The sequence below is a fragment of the Anas acuta genome, chromosome 19 (genome assembly GCF_963932015.1).
Source record: "Anas acuta chromosome 19, bAnaAcu1.1, whole genome shotgun sequence".
Lineage (NCBI taxonomy): Eukaryota > Metazoa > Chordata > Aves > Anseriformes > Anatidae > Anas > Anas acuta.
In genome coordinates, this window is record NC_088997.1 from 3,207,299 (window position 1) to 3,221,303 (window position 14,005).

General features: G+C 39.0%; 1 protein-coding gene and 1 long non-coding RNA gene across 6 annotated transcripts in view; one reads left to right on the forward strand and one right to left on the reverse strand.

Annotated features, from left to right (window-relative positions):
* LOC137842369 (uncharacterized) overlaps positions 1 to 13,415 on the reverse strand; it is a 39,178-nt gene extending 25,763 nt beyond the window's left edge. For 2 of the 4 annotated variants that reach the window (XR_011089039.1, XR_011089036.1), the window contains exons 1-2: positions 1,976 to 2,665; positions 1,163 to 1,203 (exon numbers count right to left, since the gene is read on the reverse strand). This is a non-coding gene — a long non-coding RNA (uncharacterized lncRNA). Of the gene's footprint in view, positions 1 to 1,162; positions 1,204 to 1,975; positions 2,666 to 11,819; positions 11,883 to 12,022 lie in introns of those variants that run through there. The other 2 variants (XR_011089037.1, XR_011089038.1) reach the window with 2 other exon arrangements.
* RNFT1 (ring finger protein, transmembrane 1) lies at positions 2,702 to 11,629 on the forward strand. Of its 2 annotated transcripts, none has more exons than XM_068656316.1 (9): positions 2,702 to 2,857; positions 4,663 to 5,080; positions 5,428 to 5,504; positions 6,101 to 6,201; positions 6,846 to 6,999; positions 8,572 to 8,730; positions 9,582 to 9,647; positions 10,411 to 10,512; positions 10,688 to 11,629. In XM_068656316.1, exons 2-9 carry the CDS (start codon positions 4,705 to 4,707, stop codon positions 10,820 to 10,822), a joined length of 1,170 nt encoding a protein of 389 aa, XP_068512417.1. In that variant the 5' UTR covers positions 2,702 to 2,857; positions 4,663 to 4,704; the 3' UTR covers positions 10,823 to 11,629. The 2 variants fall into 2 exon arrangements, with proteins under 2 accessions (XP_068512417.1, XP_068512418.1); XM_068656317.1 differs by having other exon boundaries at positions 4,663 to 5,026.
* Positions 13,416 to 14,005: the final 590 nt, after the last annotated feature.

Consider the following 14,005-nt stretch of genomic DNA (forward strand, 5'->3'; position numbering starts at 1 on the left):
CAACAGCGAAATTCAGATTCCTCTGCAATCACTCAAGTGATGGGTTTTCAAAACTGGTCTCTATTCTGAAGTGCTTTACATACAGGAGCGCAGGAACTGTTTTCCCGTGCTCAAAATTCAAATTGTTGTATAATTGCAGCAGCTAGTTTTTACAGGGATTGAGCACCTGAAGCTCAGGAAGGATTCAAATTGTAAAGGTCATTTGAGCCTTCTGCTAAGATTTTCAAATCCTCCAAACAGTGTAAACTAAACCCCCTTAATTTTACGCATCTTCCATACTCATGTAACATTTTGTGAATAATGAAGTCAACCAATAAAAGCCTTTGAATATTCAGGACATTCTGCTATTTTACATACTCTAGCAAGGAAACAAATTTTTACCATATCATTAACTACAATTTCTTTCCATGCATCTGAGATCAGTTCCTACTAATTTCACCAAAAATGTATGCTGTACACTGAACTTTAAAGGACTGTAATTCCTTCCTCACCTTTTTGAAAAAGTTATATTAAAATATATTAAGTAGAAAAAGAAATGAAGATTAAGATTGTAATCCCCTAATCTGTTCTAAGAGGGAAGCTTTGCAGAGCTCCATCAGGAATTAGGATGCAAAATACTTTCTTCTAAATTTTTTATGCATAAAACTAGGTAACTTTTAGTACAGAGCAACTGTTTAAGTAGTATGCTGCCAGGGCAGCACCAGCAGAGTTCCACGAGGATCAGTGTTTGTTCCAATATTGTTTCATGAATTTATTAACAATGATGGGAAAAGTAGGTATAAACTGACGAAATCTGCTGATACCATCAACTAAGGAGGCACTACCTGTACCTAGGAGGATGGGAAAGTCTGGGGATACTTATATCTGTGTGCTTCCAGACTGTCTTCTTTCCCCACCTGAAAACATGCCTAGACAGCTATTTGTCTCCGTGTGTGAGATTTATGGGCATTCTAGGAGGCGAGTCAAAAATACGGATTGGTAGATTTATAATTAAGCATTACATAACCCAACACATGCAATACCCATGGGAAGAGGATTCAAAATTTATGTTAATAATCTATGAAGTCTATCTTGTTTTTAAGGAGTGACTAAATCCAGATGTCATTAATAGCATCATGAAAAGATACCTGTTAAATAACAACATCACTGAAGAGCTACATACCTTCTAATGAGTTGTGAATTGGAGATAAATCAGCAAGTGACCTGCATGAGCAAACACTACTGATTAATCATTTGCCATTAATTATTTTCATATTTCAAGTGCGTGTAAGAAAGTTTGAGAAAAATTTCAATTTAAAACTACATTCGCAATTTAATGCATTTTATAATTACAAAAAAGGAACAGCTGAAGCAGGCTTTCTATATTTATACACTTTCAAAGCATGTACAGAAGGCATGCATAATTTCCAGCTATTAAATACTACTTAAAAATAAGATTTATAATTGTTCTTCCTGATATGAGAATTAAGTTAAGATAGACCACATTGTCTTTCATAACCCAAACACTATGAGAATGACCTAGTGAGCAAAGAGAGTGAACATAAGCATAACACAGGTAGGACATCATAAAAATATAACAGTACTGTTACAGGCTTATAGCGTAAGATGGAGATACAGCCATGTAATTTTCAGAGTGCTTCCAGCTGAGCATCTGAAATCTACATTGTTGCTGCTCCTGAGAAGTACTTAGATAATAATTCTGTACCAATTAAAAGGTCTCCTTAGTTCAGAGGGCCTACAGGAACAGGAGGCTTATTTAGCACTTCAGCATATTTGTCGTAACTAGCCCCAGTTTGGCTTTATTTTGATTCCAACGCATCATCTGCAGCCCAAGTGAAACGCAAAAGCTAATCCCTTCCCTCACAGGAGGGCAGACATTTCCAGTCCACAAATTCTGAATACAGATTCATTGGAAGGTCAGCAATAACATCACAAAGGCAGGTAAAAGCGCTGCAGGTGCCTCCTTCAAACCTACCTCCAGCAGAAAGAGCCGTGTCCAGCGTTTTCAGCTGCTTCAGTCCTCAAGTACAAAAGAGGTTTGCTGTGGGATGGCAGGAATTACTAGACAGCAGGCCACTTAGCTCCTCTAAATACTTAGTTTTCTGCTCGTGAGGTGTGATGGCTGAGTGCCTGCCCCTCCCTCTCCCAGGGTTACTGACCCCACAGCCCACAAGTTGCCCTGTTTTCGTTCTGATTTTCAAAACCGCTCAGGTACCGGGCACCAGCTTCAACGCGAGCTGCGAACTAAACGCTTGCAAAAGTATGAGCCAAGGGAAACAGATGCCATTTCTGGCCGCAAACTAATTTATTCAGGAGCACATTTTCAAAGAAATAAAAAAAAAAAACGTATCTATTTAATTCCTACGAGCTACGGCGGCACTAACAAGGGAGGCATTTTCCTCAGGTCTCCTGGGAGGCGCAGCCCATTGCCCCCAGCACGGTTCCCTGTGGTGAGCACCGGACCTCGGCGCCCACACGGCCGCCCCTTCATCTCCTTCCCTTTTATTGCCCCCCCGACCCATTTCAATAAAAAAAAAAAAACACCGGGAACCGCAGCCCTGCCGCTGTGGGGGGCTTCCCCCCCACCAGCCCCCTGATGGAACGAAGGCCTGGAGGAGCCGCGGCCGCCCGTTGCCACAGCAACTCCGAGCCTTCCTCCTCCTCCTCCTCCTCGTCCCCTCACGGCTCCTCCTCTTCCTCCCCCCGCCGCGCCCTCTCCCGCCCACTCGGCCTCGGCGATGGAGGCGGCGGGCGGCCGCGGCCTGGGCAGCAGAAGCAGCGGTGGCGGCGGCGGGCGGGAGGCGCCGGCCGCCCCCTGAGGCACCGCCCGCCCCATGAGGAGCCGCCGCCCCCTGAGGTACCGCCGCGGGGCCGCTGCCTGGGCAGGGGAAGGGCGGGGAGAGGGGGCCCCGGACAGCGGCTAGGAGCGGGGAGGCGCCTCCGGGCTCGTTCCCCTCCCGTGCCGGGGCTTCTGTGGAGGGCGGTGGGGAGCGGGGGAGCGGCGTGGGGCTGCCCCGGCCCCGTCCCATCCTCCCGGGACCGAGCCGCGGCCTCCAGCCGCGCCCCGAGCGAGCGGGGGCAGCGCCCGGCGTGAGGGGGCTGTAAAGGCGCTGTCAGAGCTACGGGGGGGGGGGTGTGCGTGTGGAAACACCGAAACACAGCCCCACCGCTTCCCCTCCGAAATACAGCCCCGTAACTGAGTTCCTGCAAGTTTGTCAGGCAGCAGCCTGTGCGCCTCGGACAATGGGCTCCCTCGCTTTTTTATTTTAATCAGTGCTCTGTCAGGTTTTGCAGAAGCAGGCCCTGCTTTTACTAACCGAGGATCGCTAATTAACGTTGTTTTCCCTTTAAAAGCAGCATTCGTGGCCCAAGCCCAGAGACGTGCTGTTTGTAAAGTTAATACTATTTCCAGTGTATTGGCTTTACTCCTGCATTAAATTACAGAACATGAATTCTGGCTGCGCTGAAGCATGATGTAATCTTTGGCCAACAAAAATATAGTAGCAGCAGCATTTCTAAATGGTAGTAAGAAGTTCTATTGTATAAATTTATGCAACTTACTCATCTCCTATAACCTCAATTTTAGAGGCTAAAGACTCTCAGGTTTGTGCAAATACATTAAGAATTTCTTGCTGTGCAAAATTACCTTTTCATCTTACAAAATAGCACAGCAATGTTGCTTTAACCATTTGATATCCCCAGTGAAACTAACTGTACGTGTATGCTACGCTGTGGAAAAATTAATTTCAAAGAAGAATCTGGAGGAGCTTGAATTAATGAAAAAGGACTATAACATAATTCTTAATATTTTGATGACGTTACTTAATAGTGATGACTACTGCAAAATCCAGCATCAGAGCATTCTCCAAAGTTATTACTATGATACTGCACTCCAGAGAAGTAGATGTATGCAAAGACAGACACAGAAGTGAAATACTGTCCAAGAAGACAGTAGAAGGATGCCAAAGGAAAAAAAAAATCCTCATTTGGGTGGTCTCACCCAGCTCGCTGGCTGCACTTTTTTTTTGACCCGAACCAGATGGTCCAGGCTCTTTCAAATGCTTCTTACAATATGGACTAAACCGGGTTCTGCTTGCTTACCCAGACAGGGTAATCTCTTGTTAATCTTATAATGGCCCTCAATTTTTAATATGCACTGTCTTTTGACTAGACTTGTCTGAACAAACACCATTTTGTGCATGCATGTAAATGTACTCTTTGCTTCCTTCCCATCACTGTTTGTTCCTTTTTTGTTGGCCTACTACTGTTACTGACTATTTTTGTGAAATTATGCAGCACTTCTGAGCTCTCTTCTGCACCAGCAGAATTGGTCTCCAATTCAACAGCTTTCGCTGGTCTCATTTGCACTGAAACAACCTCAGATTTTGCCAAGGCAGCCAGGTTCACTGCAGGCTAGAAAATCTGCATCTGAATGAGAGGAAGTCATTTAATATGGCACACAGAAAGTTGCCCCTTGATGATAGGATGCAAACCCAGCATGCCAGCTTCAAGAACAAAGAGAGCCAGGATCTGTTAAGAGAACCTTTACTTTGCTTCATGCAGGCAATCACTCAATGCAATTTACTGTCTCTTTGTGCTGTGTTTTTTTCCCTGCATAGTTGTACTCTTCCTTCAATGACAACTTTTTATTTCCCATTCCAGGAGACAAAGTAGTAGGAATCTGGACCAGAAAAAAATCCCACCATGCAAGCAAACTGCAGTCATCTCCACAACATCCAAGGGAGTGGTGATGACCCTTCACCTTCTCAAAGCACCCATGCAGCGAGGTCATCAGGAGAGAGCTCGTGCCATCATAGCGGAGATGTTCGCATTCAGCTAAGCACTGCTGCAGGAGAAGGCAGAGAAAATGCGAGTTCTCGGCCTTTGAGGCCAGGTTCCCAAAGTCGCTCACATGGACATGCCCACAATGAAGCAGGGGGGCTTGATGACTCCGCTCCAGACTCAGAGGAACACAGTGGCAGCTCCCTCTCAGAGCTCAGATACCTCCTCCAGTGGCTGCACAAAAGTCTGCCGTATATCTTGATTCTGTGTGTCAAATTGATCATGCAGCATATAATTGGTAGAGTATAACAAAACACGGTCTGAGGGAAGAGACCCTCCCCCCAAACAAAGATAAGCTGATAACCATGCCTGAGATATAACTTGATTTATTTTTAGCTTTATTTTTATTTGCTTTGTTCATCAGAAATAGAGATGTACTAAACTACATTTCAATAGCTTCTGTTTCCTTTGCTGGCACACACAAAAAATGCTTAATTATTCTGGCTTGATAGTCTGAGCTATTAATTGAAATCACAAAGAAATACTAGACACGGCTTTTTTTTTTTTTAAACCCAATTCAGTATGTTTTTTTTGTTTTTTTTTTTTTTAATTTCTTGTGTATAACTGACCCTTTTTTTCTAATAGGCATTTCTCTTGGAATTGGGCTGCTAACAACTTATATGTATGCAAACAAAAGCATAGTAAATCAGGTTTTTCTAAGAGTAAGTATCACCCTACGCAACAGAATTCTGTAAGTTAACCAAGACCTTTATACATCGATTCTTGAAAGAAATGTGAATGGAGATAGCATTATTTGGTAAATAAAACTAAGTGTAATACGTTTCAAGACAGAAGCAGTCTTGTAAACTGTAGTGCTTTTATACAGTATAGAGCTTCTCAGATTAAAGTTTGCAAAATTCAGATTTTTCCTCCCTTTCACTATTGAATTCACTTAAGTGATACAGTTTTTTTGCAGTTTATGGAAGAACTTAACCGTGTTTGGAATCAAATAGTGGTTGAGAGTTTAAACTTCCAGCAGTCTCAAAGGAAAACTTGTTCCTTCAGAGTGGGATGGTTTTTGGTGTGTTTTTAGGAAAGACCTTGATACACATAGAAATTATGTTGAAAACACTAGAATCGCTGCTTTACTTTTCTAATGAGTTCTACAGTTTTATCTGACCTAAAATCAGTATGAATTAGTATGGAATCCTCTAGCAATAACTCTGTTTAAGTATGATAGACTTAGTGCTTTGGAGACACAGTTAAGACATTCTTACCAAGATAAGGGCTGTAATTTGTCTTAACGATTATCTTACAGGAACGGTGCTCCAAGGTGCAATGTGCTTGGTTACTAGTATACTTAACTGGATCATCTCTCCTCTTGTATTACACCTTTCATTCTCAGTCACTGTATTACAGGTAAGTACAGGAACATCTCCCATCAGATCATAAATTAATAAAATACTAACTGGAAACACTTTATCTGGGCAAGAGCTGTTTTTCTTTAACTGTAGCATTGATTTCTTTCATTACAATTTCCATTCCTCCTCCTCTGCTAAACTGAACAAGTGCTGTCCTTAAAAACATGATGTTAGAATTTGTAAAATTGGACCATGAACTCAACTTAAAGGCTGTACTATGCCATGGAGGAAGTGGCAGGGTTTGATTCCCAGCTTTGATCCTACCACCTTGCCTTCAACATACTGAATACGTAGCATTCTGGCACTCTGGGGGGCTTATATCTGCCATTTATTTTTTACCGTTATTATTCTGTAGCTACAGCCCTAGTTGTAAATCAGTCAAAGGCTGTATTGCAAAAATGGAAAAGAAAGCCCATCTCTAGGGACAAGGTTTGCCGTGAAAGAAGGCTCAGAAATGGAGAGATTGCCAGAGATCATAAAGGATCAATTTATAATAAAGAGTTCATTTTCTTAGCAAGTATTTTTCTCCTCTATGTAAACTGTTTGTTTATTTATTTAAGCATGTTGTGATATAATCTCTGGTTATGCTTTCCTCTAAACAGCGTGCTCCAGTAACTTCTGATACTTTATTTTTTTTTGTAGCTTAATCTTTTTAAACCCTACTGTGGATTTTAAGAACTTCTGGGAGGTGCTTTGGATTGTGGGAGTCACAGACTTCATTCTGAAATTCCTCTTCATGGGCTTCAAGTGCTTTATTCTCTTGGTGCCTTCTTTTATGATGTCCTTTAAATCCAAGGTAAGAAAATGATCTATATCCTTATGAGCATCCTTTTATGGTAAAATTAGCTAGTTATTAAATTTTACCTAAGGGAAAGTCTTTTAAATTAAAGGTCTGTATATAATCTATCACTACACTGGGCAAGAAAACCCTGTGAATTTTATGTTCTTCCCTTCTTGGTGGTAAGGAAGGTTTACAGTCTGATCTGAAACAATGGCTTGTATTATTTCATGGAATAAGTGGGCTTATTTCTACTGTAAGTGGTAGGATGAAGAAACCTTTTATTTGCAGCAATGTAAGAACGTGTATACAGGCTGCTAGCACGGACCAGCTGATGTACAGTAAATCTTGTACTTGCTTGTCAGTAACTGACGTGGGGAGATTTTAATACCTGTGCGTGTAAATGACTATTTTTTCTCTTAAAAAAATAGTTCTCCTTTTGTTAATTAGTAAAATTGTCAGACCAATGAATTTGATTGATAGCTTTCTTTCCTCAAACCAATGAAATTTAATGGTTTTTATAGAAGTCTGCATTGGTTGGTGGGTATGTATCTTTATCTGCTTCCCAAGGTAAGACATGCAAAAAATAATCTGTGTTGAAATAGAACATACTAGTACTAGTTTAAAAATATATTTATATATATAGTTAGCATGTGATAGCATTTGAGTGTTTTTGTAGGTTTTATCTACTAAAATGTACCAGAACAGCATTTCTCAGGTACATATGATTTGGAGCAATAGTAGCTTATAATCAAGATCTCTGTATCTACAACTACTGATACAACAGCCAAAAATTGGAAATTCCATTGCACCAACGGTGACCTAAATAGCTAAATTAAAGAAAGAATCTGGTCAATAGTGAGAAATCATGCCATTTTCCTGTCAAATTAGTCAGAGTACTTTATCCCGTTATTAGAGCTAATATCTATGATTAGTCAAATACACACGCACACTTAATTGTTAGAAGCATATAAATGTGTGTGAACACAGTGCTCTGTGAAGGCTACTTGTCTGTTGCAGTTACTATTCAGTAACATTTAGGGCATTATTGAACTCCGTTTACCTGCTAAGTCCAGGTACTCTGTTTCTTTCTCCTCCTGTCCCCACCTTTTTCTTATTACCCTGTTCTACATAGGGGTTATTTATCACAAGAGAAGCCTTTTTACACAGGCATGAAATACATTAGAAATGGGTTTCCTCTAATCATTATGTTTGTTAATAAAGAGAGAGGCCTGATTGTTTTTTAATCCTAAATGGTGAACACAACTTGTAATGACAAGCTGATCTGTGTCTTAGCTTGTCTTAGCAAGTTTGATAGCATTGTAGTAGGTAGGTATCCTACAAAGCCACCCTTTTTTAGCCTATTAATTTTTCTCCAGTACAGCAATCAATTGTGGTATTGTTGTTTGTACAGTTGTGGTGAGATTTATCATCTGGTCTTCGTTCTTCTACTGTTGTCCTTCATATATACTTGCTTCAAGATCCAATGAGGGGAAGTTACTCTAAAGAATGCTAGTACATCTTTTCTATATATTTTAAAAAGCATTTGTATTTTAAATCTTGAGAGATTCTTTTACATGTCTTGCTTAGGGCTACTGGTACATGCTGTTAGAAGAACTCTGCCAGTATTACCGTATGTTTGTCCCCATACCAGTTTGGTTCCGTTTTCTTATTGGCTATGGGGAGCCTGACAGTGTGCTAGGCTGGACCCCTGGGATATTGCTGGGCCTCGTCTACCTCATCCTAAAGGTACGTAACCCTTACAGTCTTAAACTATTTTACGGTAATTGCCACTGGAGGGGTAGAGGCATATAAGCCAACACATTTCTGAACGTTTCTGTGTTTGAACTAACTTGCAAGTTGATGCTTCAGTTTAACCGATACAACCTTCCAAAACTGATAGCACCCTGAGCCAGTTTTCCTAAATCTTCTTGTCTATTTCTGCACCTGTTCTGGGAGACTGGGGTGGTATATCAAAGAACACAGTTACTATAGGACGCTTCTCAAATCAGACTTTGATCACACTGTCATCAGAAACTGAGAAAAAGACCGTGAGAAATAAAGATGAAATTTATGGCTAAAAAAAGTCAGCATTTTCCAAAGAAGGCAATGTCTGCTAGAATTTCCCTGTGATGCTAAACAAGTTAGAGAAGCGTTTGAAATGGCTGTCTACTTTGGTTACACTTGGGACAGATGAACTCTTTAGCAATCTCAGTATAAATTCTGCTTGAACATGAAAAATACTTTATCATACTATGGTGCCTTAATTACAAGTCTAAAGGCTACTGTGTATATAATAATAATGCCGGTATATAATGCTGGTATACTTGCAATTGAGTACTTTATAACCTTAACAATATTTTTCTTGTAAAGAACAGCCACCTATTGGTGAAAAAGAACTTTGGGATGAATTCTGAGTTTGGCTACACATGAAGCAACTAAAAATAGGGTTGGTCTGAACTACTGCTTTGCTTACGTTCTTGCCAACATCAGATTACAGTGACACTTACGCTACTGGGATTTGCACAGAAACTTGGAAGCTTTCTTTAATTCACAAAGAAAGACTTTCAACATAACTCAGGTTTTCCTTCCCGTTCCAGCTTTTGAGTTTTTTTGGACAATTGAGAAACTTCAAACAGGTTTTACGGATATTTTGTACACGACCAGTGAGTATTGAATGCTCTTTTGACAAAACAGTAGATCTGATTTAAATGAAAAGGCTTCTTTTTGAAATATCTCATTCATGTATTATTTTGTATAGTTCTAGAAATAGATAAATGCATTTTTAAAGGAATCCCTCTACACGCTCCCCCCATTTCACAGTCTGAGTTTCCTGACTATGTAATTATGGGCTAACTTGAACCAAAGAAAACTAAACCACCATTATCCTGCATGTATCTTCAGATAAAACTATATGAAATAACCTATCCTTGTTTTCCTATTTTTTAACTGGAATAAGTATTGGTTAGATATAGGTAAAACTTTATGCAGAAATGTAAGTGAAAAATGAAGCTTGCCAAAATAACTGACATGCAAGTAGTATCTGATAGAGTTTTAAAAGTTCCTCAGTCTTTCTCTATAGTAACAGGTATAGTTATTTAGTATCTGCTATTTACGCAGTAAAACATATAGAAGACTTTAGAGCACAGTATCATCACTATCTCTATCAAATTTAAGATGAAATTTCAAGTGTTTTGCTTGGAGGCATCTTAAAATAAAACTATTACAGATTTTTCCTACAACTATTATCAGGGGAATAAGCAATAGCCCCTAAAACAACTGTTGAAAAACCTAGCAAGGTTTTAGATTAGGAATTGGATATTTCTCCTGACATGTATCTCCTGACATATCCTTATTCCCAACTCTTTTCTGTCATTTTCTTTTTCCCCTTTGAAACTATTATCTGCTGAAAAAAATCTTGTTTTACAGCACTATGGGGTGATGGCTAGCAAGAGACAGTGTTCTGAATCAGATGATATTTGTCCTATCTGTCAAGCTGAATTTCAGAAGCCTATTCTGCTTATCTGTCAGGTAATACACATAATCAGAATTACTTTTTGCAAATGTTTTTTAAAAAATGGTTAACAACATAGATTAGCAAGTGTACGTCTTCTGATTATCTTTAGAAACAAGACAATGCAAATAATAGATCTTCTTACAAGTGGAAGAGCTTAGAAGCTCTAAGTTGTCATTCTTTTCATTACAGCACACATTTTGTGAAGAATGCATCTCTTTATGGTTTAATAGAGAAAAAACGTGTCCACTCTGCAGAACTGTTATTTCAGACCATGTTAACAAGTGGAAGGATGGAGCTACATCTATGCATCTACAGATTTTCTAAAGCATGTTAAAACTTGTTTTACGGTTCATTTGTACAAGCTAAGGTCTTCCAGCTTACTGCAGGTGAAAGTGTAGGTGACAAGGAACGAGTTTCCAAATTCTAGATTATCTAGGATTTGATGCTTCTATGAAATATCCCAGTATTTAAAACAGTGCAGGAAATGTTAATTTGCCTTCTTAAGTATAGAAAAATGTTTTCAGAATGAAAGGAGAAAAGCCATCATTGCTTCTCTCGTGATTCTGCCAGGAAACAATCAAATCCTTTAAAAAATGCTGCATTGCTGCTTGCAGCAGCTTCTTCATTCAATATTTTATTTAAAAGTTTTTAAATAGTGTTCCAGACCATGCTAAATTTTATTTATCCTTTTAACATTACTGAAACCAAAAACCTAGATTATGAGCAAATTTTACGTTCTGGATTACAGTGGGAGTTAAATCTATGTGTCACACTTGACATTAAAGATCCTTTAATGCTAGCTCAACAGATCAGAGAAATTAACTTCTTATTCATGCATCTAAAACAGCAACTATTTCTCATTGTACCTGGAGACAGGACACAAGAATAAGATGTTTCCCCTTTAGGTTCTTGCAGATTTCTAATTGATCTTAAGCTTAATACATAAATCAATCACTGATACTAGTTTTTTACTCGCCATTTTATGAAGTTGGTATTTTTAAAACAGATCTTTAATACTATATTTTCTTGTCACATCAGGAACCAGATTTTCATACAGGGGAGAATCTATTTTATATTATATATGCAATTTGTGGTATACATAAAAATCAGAGAATAAATGCATTTAAATCATTTTGTTTGGTGCACATTGAATAAAATAAGTTTCATTACTGTTTCAGTATTAATTTACATGTAAGTACATAATAACAGCTCATTGCTAGGCATACCTTGCTGGTTAAACTAATGTCTTACGAGAAACAAAAACACAAATGCTCCAATTTATTCATGACTAGTCTTTATGCTGATTATAGATCTAACTTACCTATCTTAATTCCTTTTTTTTTTTTTCCTGCTTGTCTTTTCTCACCTTGCTATTCAGAAAATACTAAAAAACAACAAAACAAACGTTTGTTATTCTTACAGGCAAAGCTGAATTAAGTTGTCATTAACTTGAGTTTGTCTTAACTGAATATCTTTAGGAAACTTCTAAATTAGGAAAAAGGAATTCACAAGTTAAACACTTACTTGATGAATGATGTAGCAACTCAAACAGCCAGGCAGGGTGCCCAAGTACTGCAAAGTTGCAGCAGAAGCAGGCAGATTTATAGGGCTGACAGAGCATGATGGGAGAGTGCTTAAAGGTACAGCTAAAGTATAATACTAGTAAGATTCACTACTCTGAATAAAATCTTAAGGAAAACTCAAGCTAACAGGTATCATTTTATGTCAGCCTGGGTTTTTCCATAGCATACTAAATACTTGCTAATTACATTTGTTTGAAGTTTACTGCAGTTCAGGTAAGTGTGCTATATGGTTGTTCCACCATGGAATCTGAGTGACTGGGGAAAGGACTCCAGCTTAAAGAAAACAGGCAAAAGCTTCCAAGTATGTAATTGGAAACTTATGTGAGTAGAAGAGACTGGTTCTCAGGGAGGCCTTTCCCAGCAGGTGAGGTACTTAGTTTGGAAAATGTGCAGCTGAATGGTGTTAGTGCAGGCCAGAGGGTGTCAGGGAGAAATTAGTGCTTGGCCACAGCCTGAGCTGTGCTATAATGGGCTAGTGCTCATGCCTCCAGCACTGGCAGAACAAACTGCTCTTTGTTTCCTTGGAGAGATCTAGCTGTGCCTTAGTTTGCATTTAAAGCTGATACAAGATCAGGTCTCTGTCATCTGAATTTCATCTATGCTAATGCCCAGACTGCTGCTGCAGCAGAACTTACCTTGAGTGATAGACAAGAACTGAATCTGTCAAGGAACAAAAGTGAGTAGGGGGAACTTAAAGTTGGATTCTGAATCTGAAACACCCACAGAACTTTGACAGCTTATGTGGCTCTTCAGACAGTTATGTAATCATATTTGGACTTTTCTAAACAATCTGAACGTACAGCTTACCTAAATGGGGTTCTAATTTGTTGTAGTGGTTTTTTTTTCCTTAATACAGATATTGTATGAATATTGTATAAGTAATCTGAGTACCATATTTAATTTAGAAAACAAACAGCACCTACAAAAAAAATGCTTTGTATGAATAAGCCTAAGACATATTTGCCCTTCTCTTAAACTATAATAACCAACTTGCCTGGAAAGGTAGGGAGCACAACAAAATATGCTGTAAGTGTTTTAAGTCAATCTTGCATTGTTGTTGATCCTTTGTTTTTTGTCTGCCACATACTAGTAACATCACCTTACTAGAATAATGGTGAATATTGGTCAGATATAGAATCAGAGAACAACTTGTCCTATTTTCTCTCCCAGTTAATGCACTTTCTTCAAGATACAGTGAGAACCCAGTAATATTATCAAACACAGTTTATTAAAAAACAAATAACTTAAACAATTTATCAGCCATGTTAGATTTACATTTCATAAATGAAACAAGATAAGTCATTCTCATTTTAGTTACAGAGAGGAAAGAAGCAAGTAACTTACATCCATGAGCGACATCCTCTCTGATCCGCTTGTCAGCACCATGCTATTAAGACACAGCTCTTCCTCATCAAGCCCACTCAGGCCAGGGTAGCAGCACTGCTTTCCACACAGACACCAACACCCAGCACTTGTGATTCTGCAGGAGACAGAACAGAGGATGACAAATGGCAATCGATACCCTCTCTAAGAGCCAAAGAAACTAGGTGAAGGTACCAACCCTTGGTAAAGACAGACTGAGCAGAACTAGCATCTGTCAGGTCGTTTAAGTTCTAAGCATAATTCCACCTCCCTCCTTTTTCCTTCAAAGCTGTCATGAAAGACAGTTATACTTAGGCCCTACCTACTTCCTAAAAAACAAAAAAATAGGTCACTTGGATTGGCATATGTTTAAATTTTCAGTTAATTGCTATTCACATCTATCTTATTCTGCAGTATATTTAGCTCCAGTAAATTGTGAAAGATGAAAAACAGAATAGGGATTACCTTTTTTTTTTTCCTAAGGCAGCTGAAGTTTGTTTCTTGAACACAGCTACAAAACTAAGTTAATCTAGAAGAGAACAATCTGTAGAAGTTCATACAC

Excerpts from the sequence above, each read along its gene's own strand:
- RNFT1 (XM_068656316.1), top strand. The coding sequence starts at position 4,705 with ATGCAAGCAAACTGCAGTCATCTCCACAACATCCAAGGGAGTGGTGAT. Across the intron at positions 5,081-5,427 it reads GATCATGCAGCATATAATTG|GCATTTCTCTTGGAATTGGG; the intron begins GTAGAGTATAAC and ends TTTTTCTAATAG. Across the intron at positions 7,000-8,571 it reads TGATGTCCTTTAAATCCAAG|GGCTACTGGTACATGCTGTT; the intron begins GTAAGAAAATGA and ends TGTCTTGCTTAG.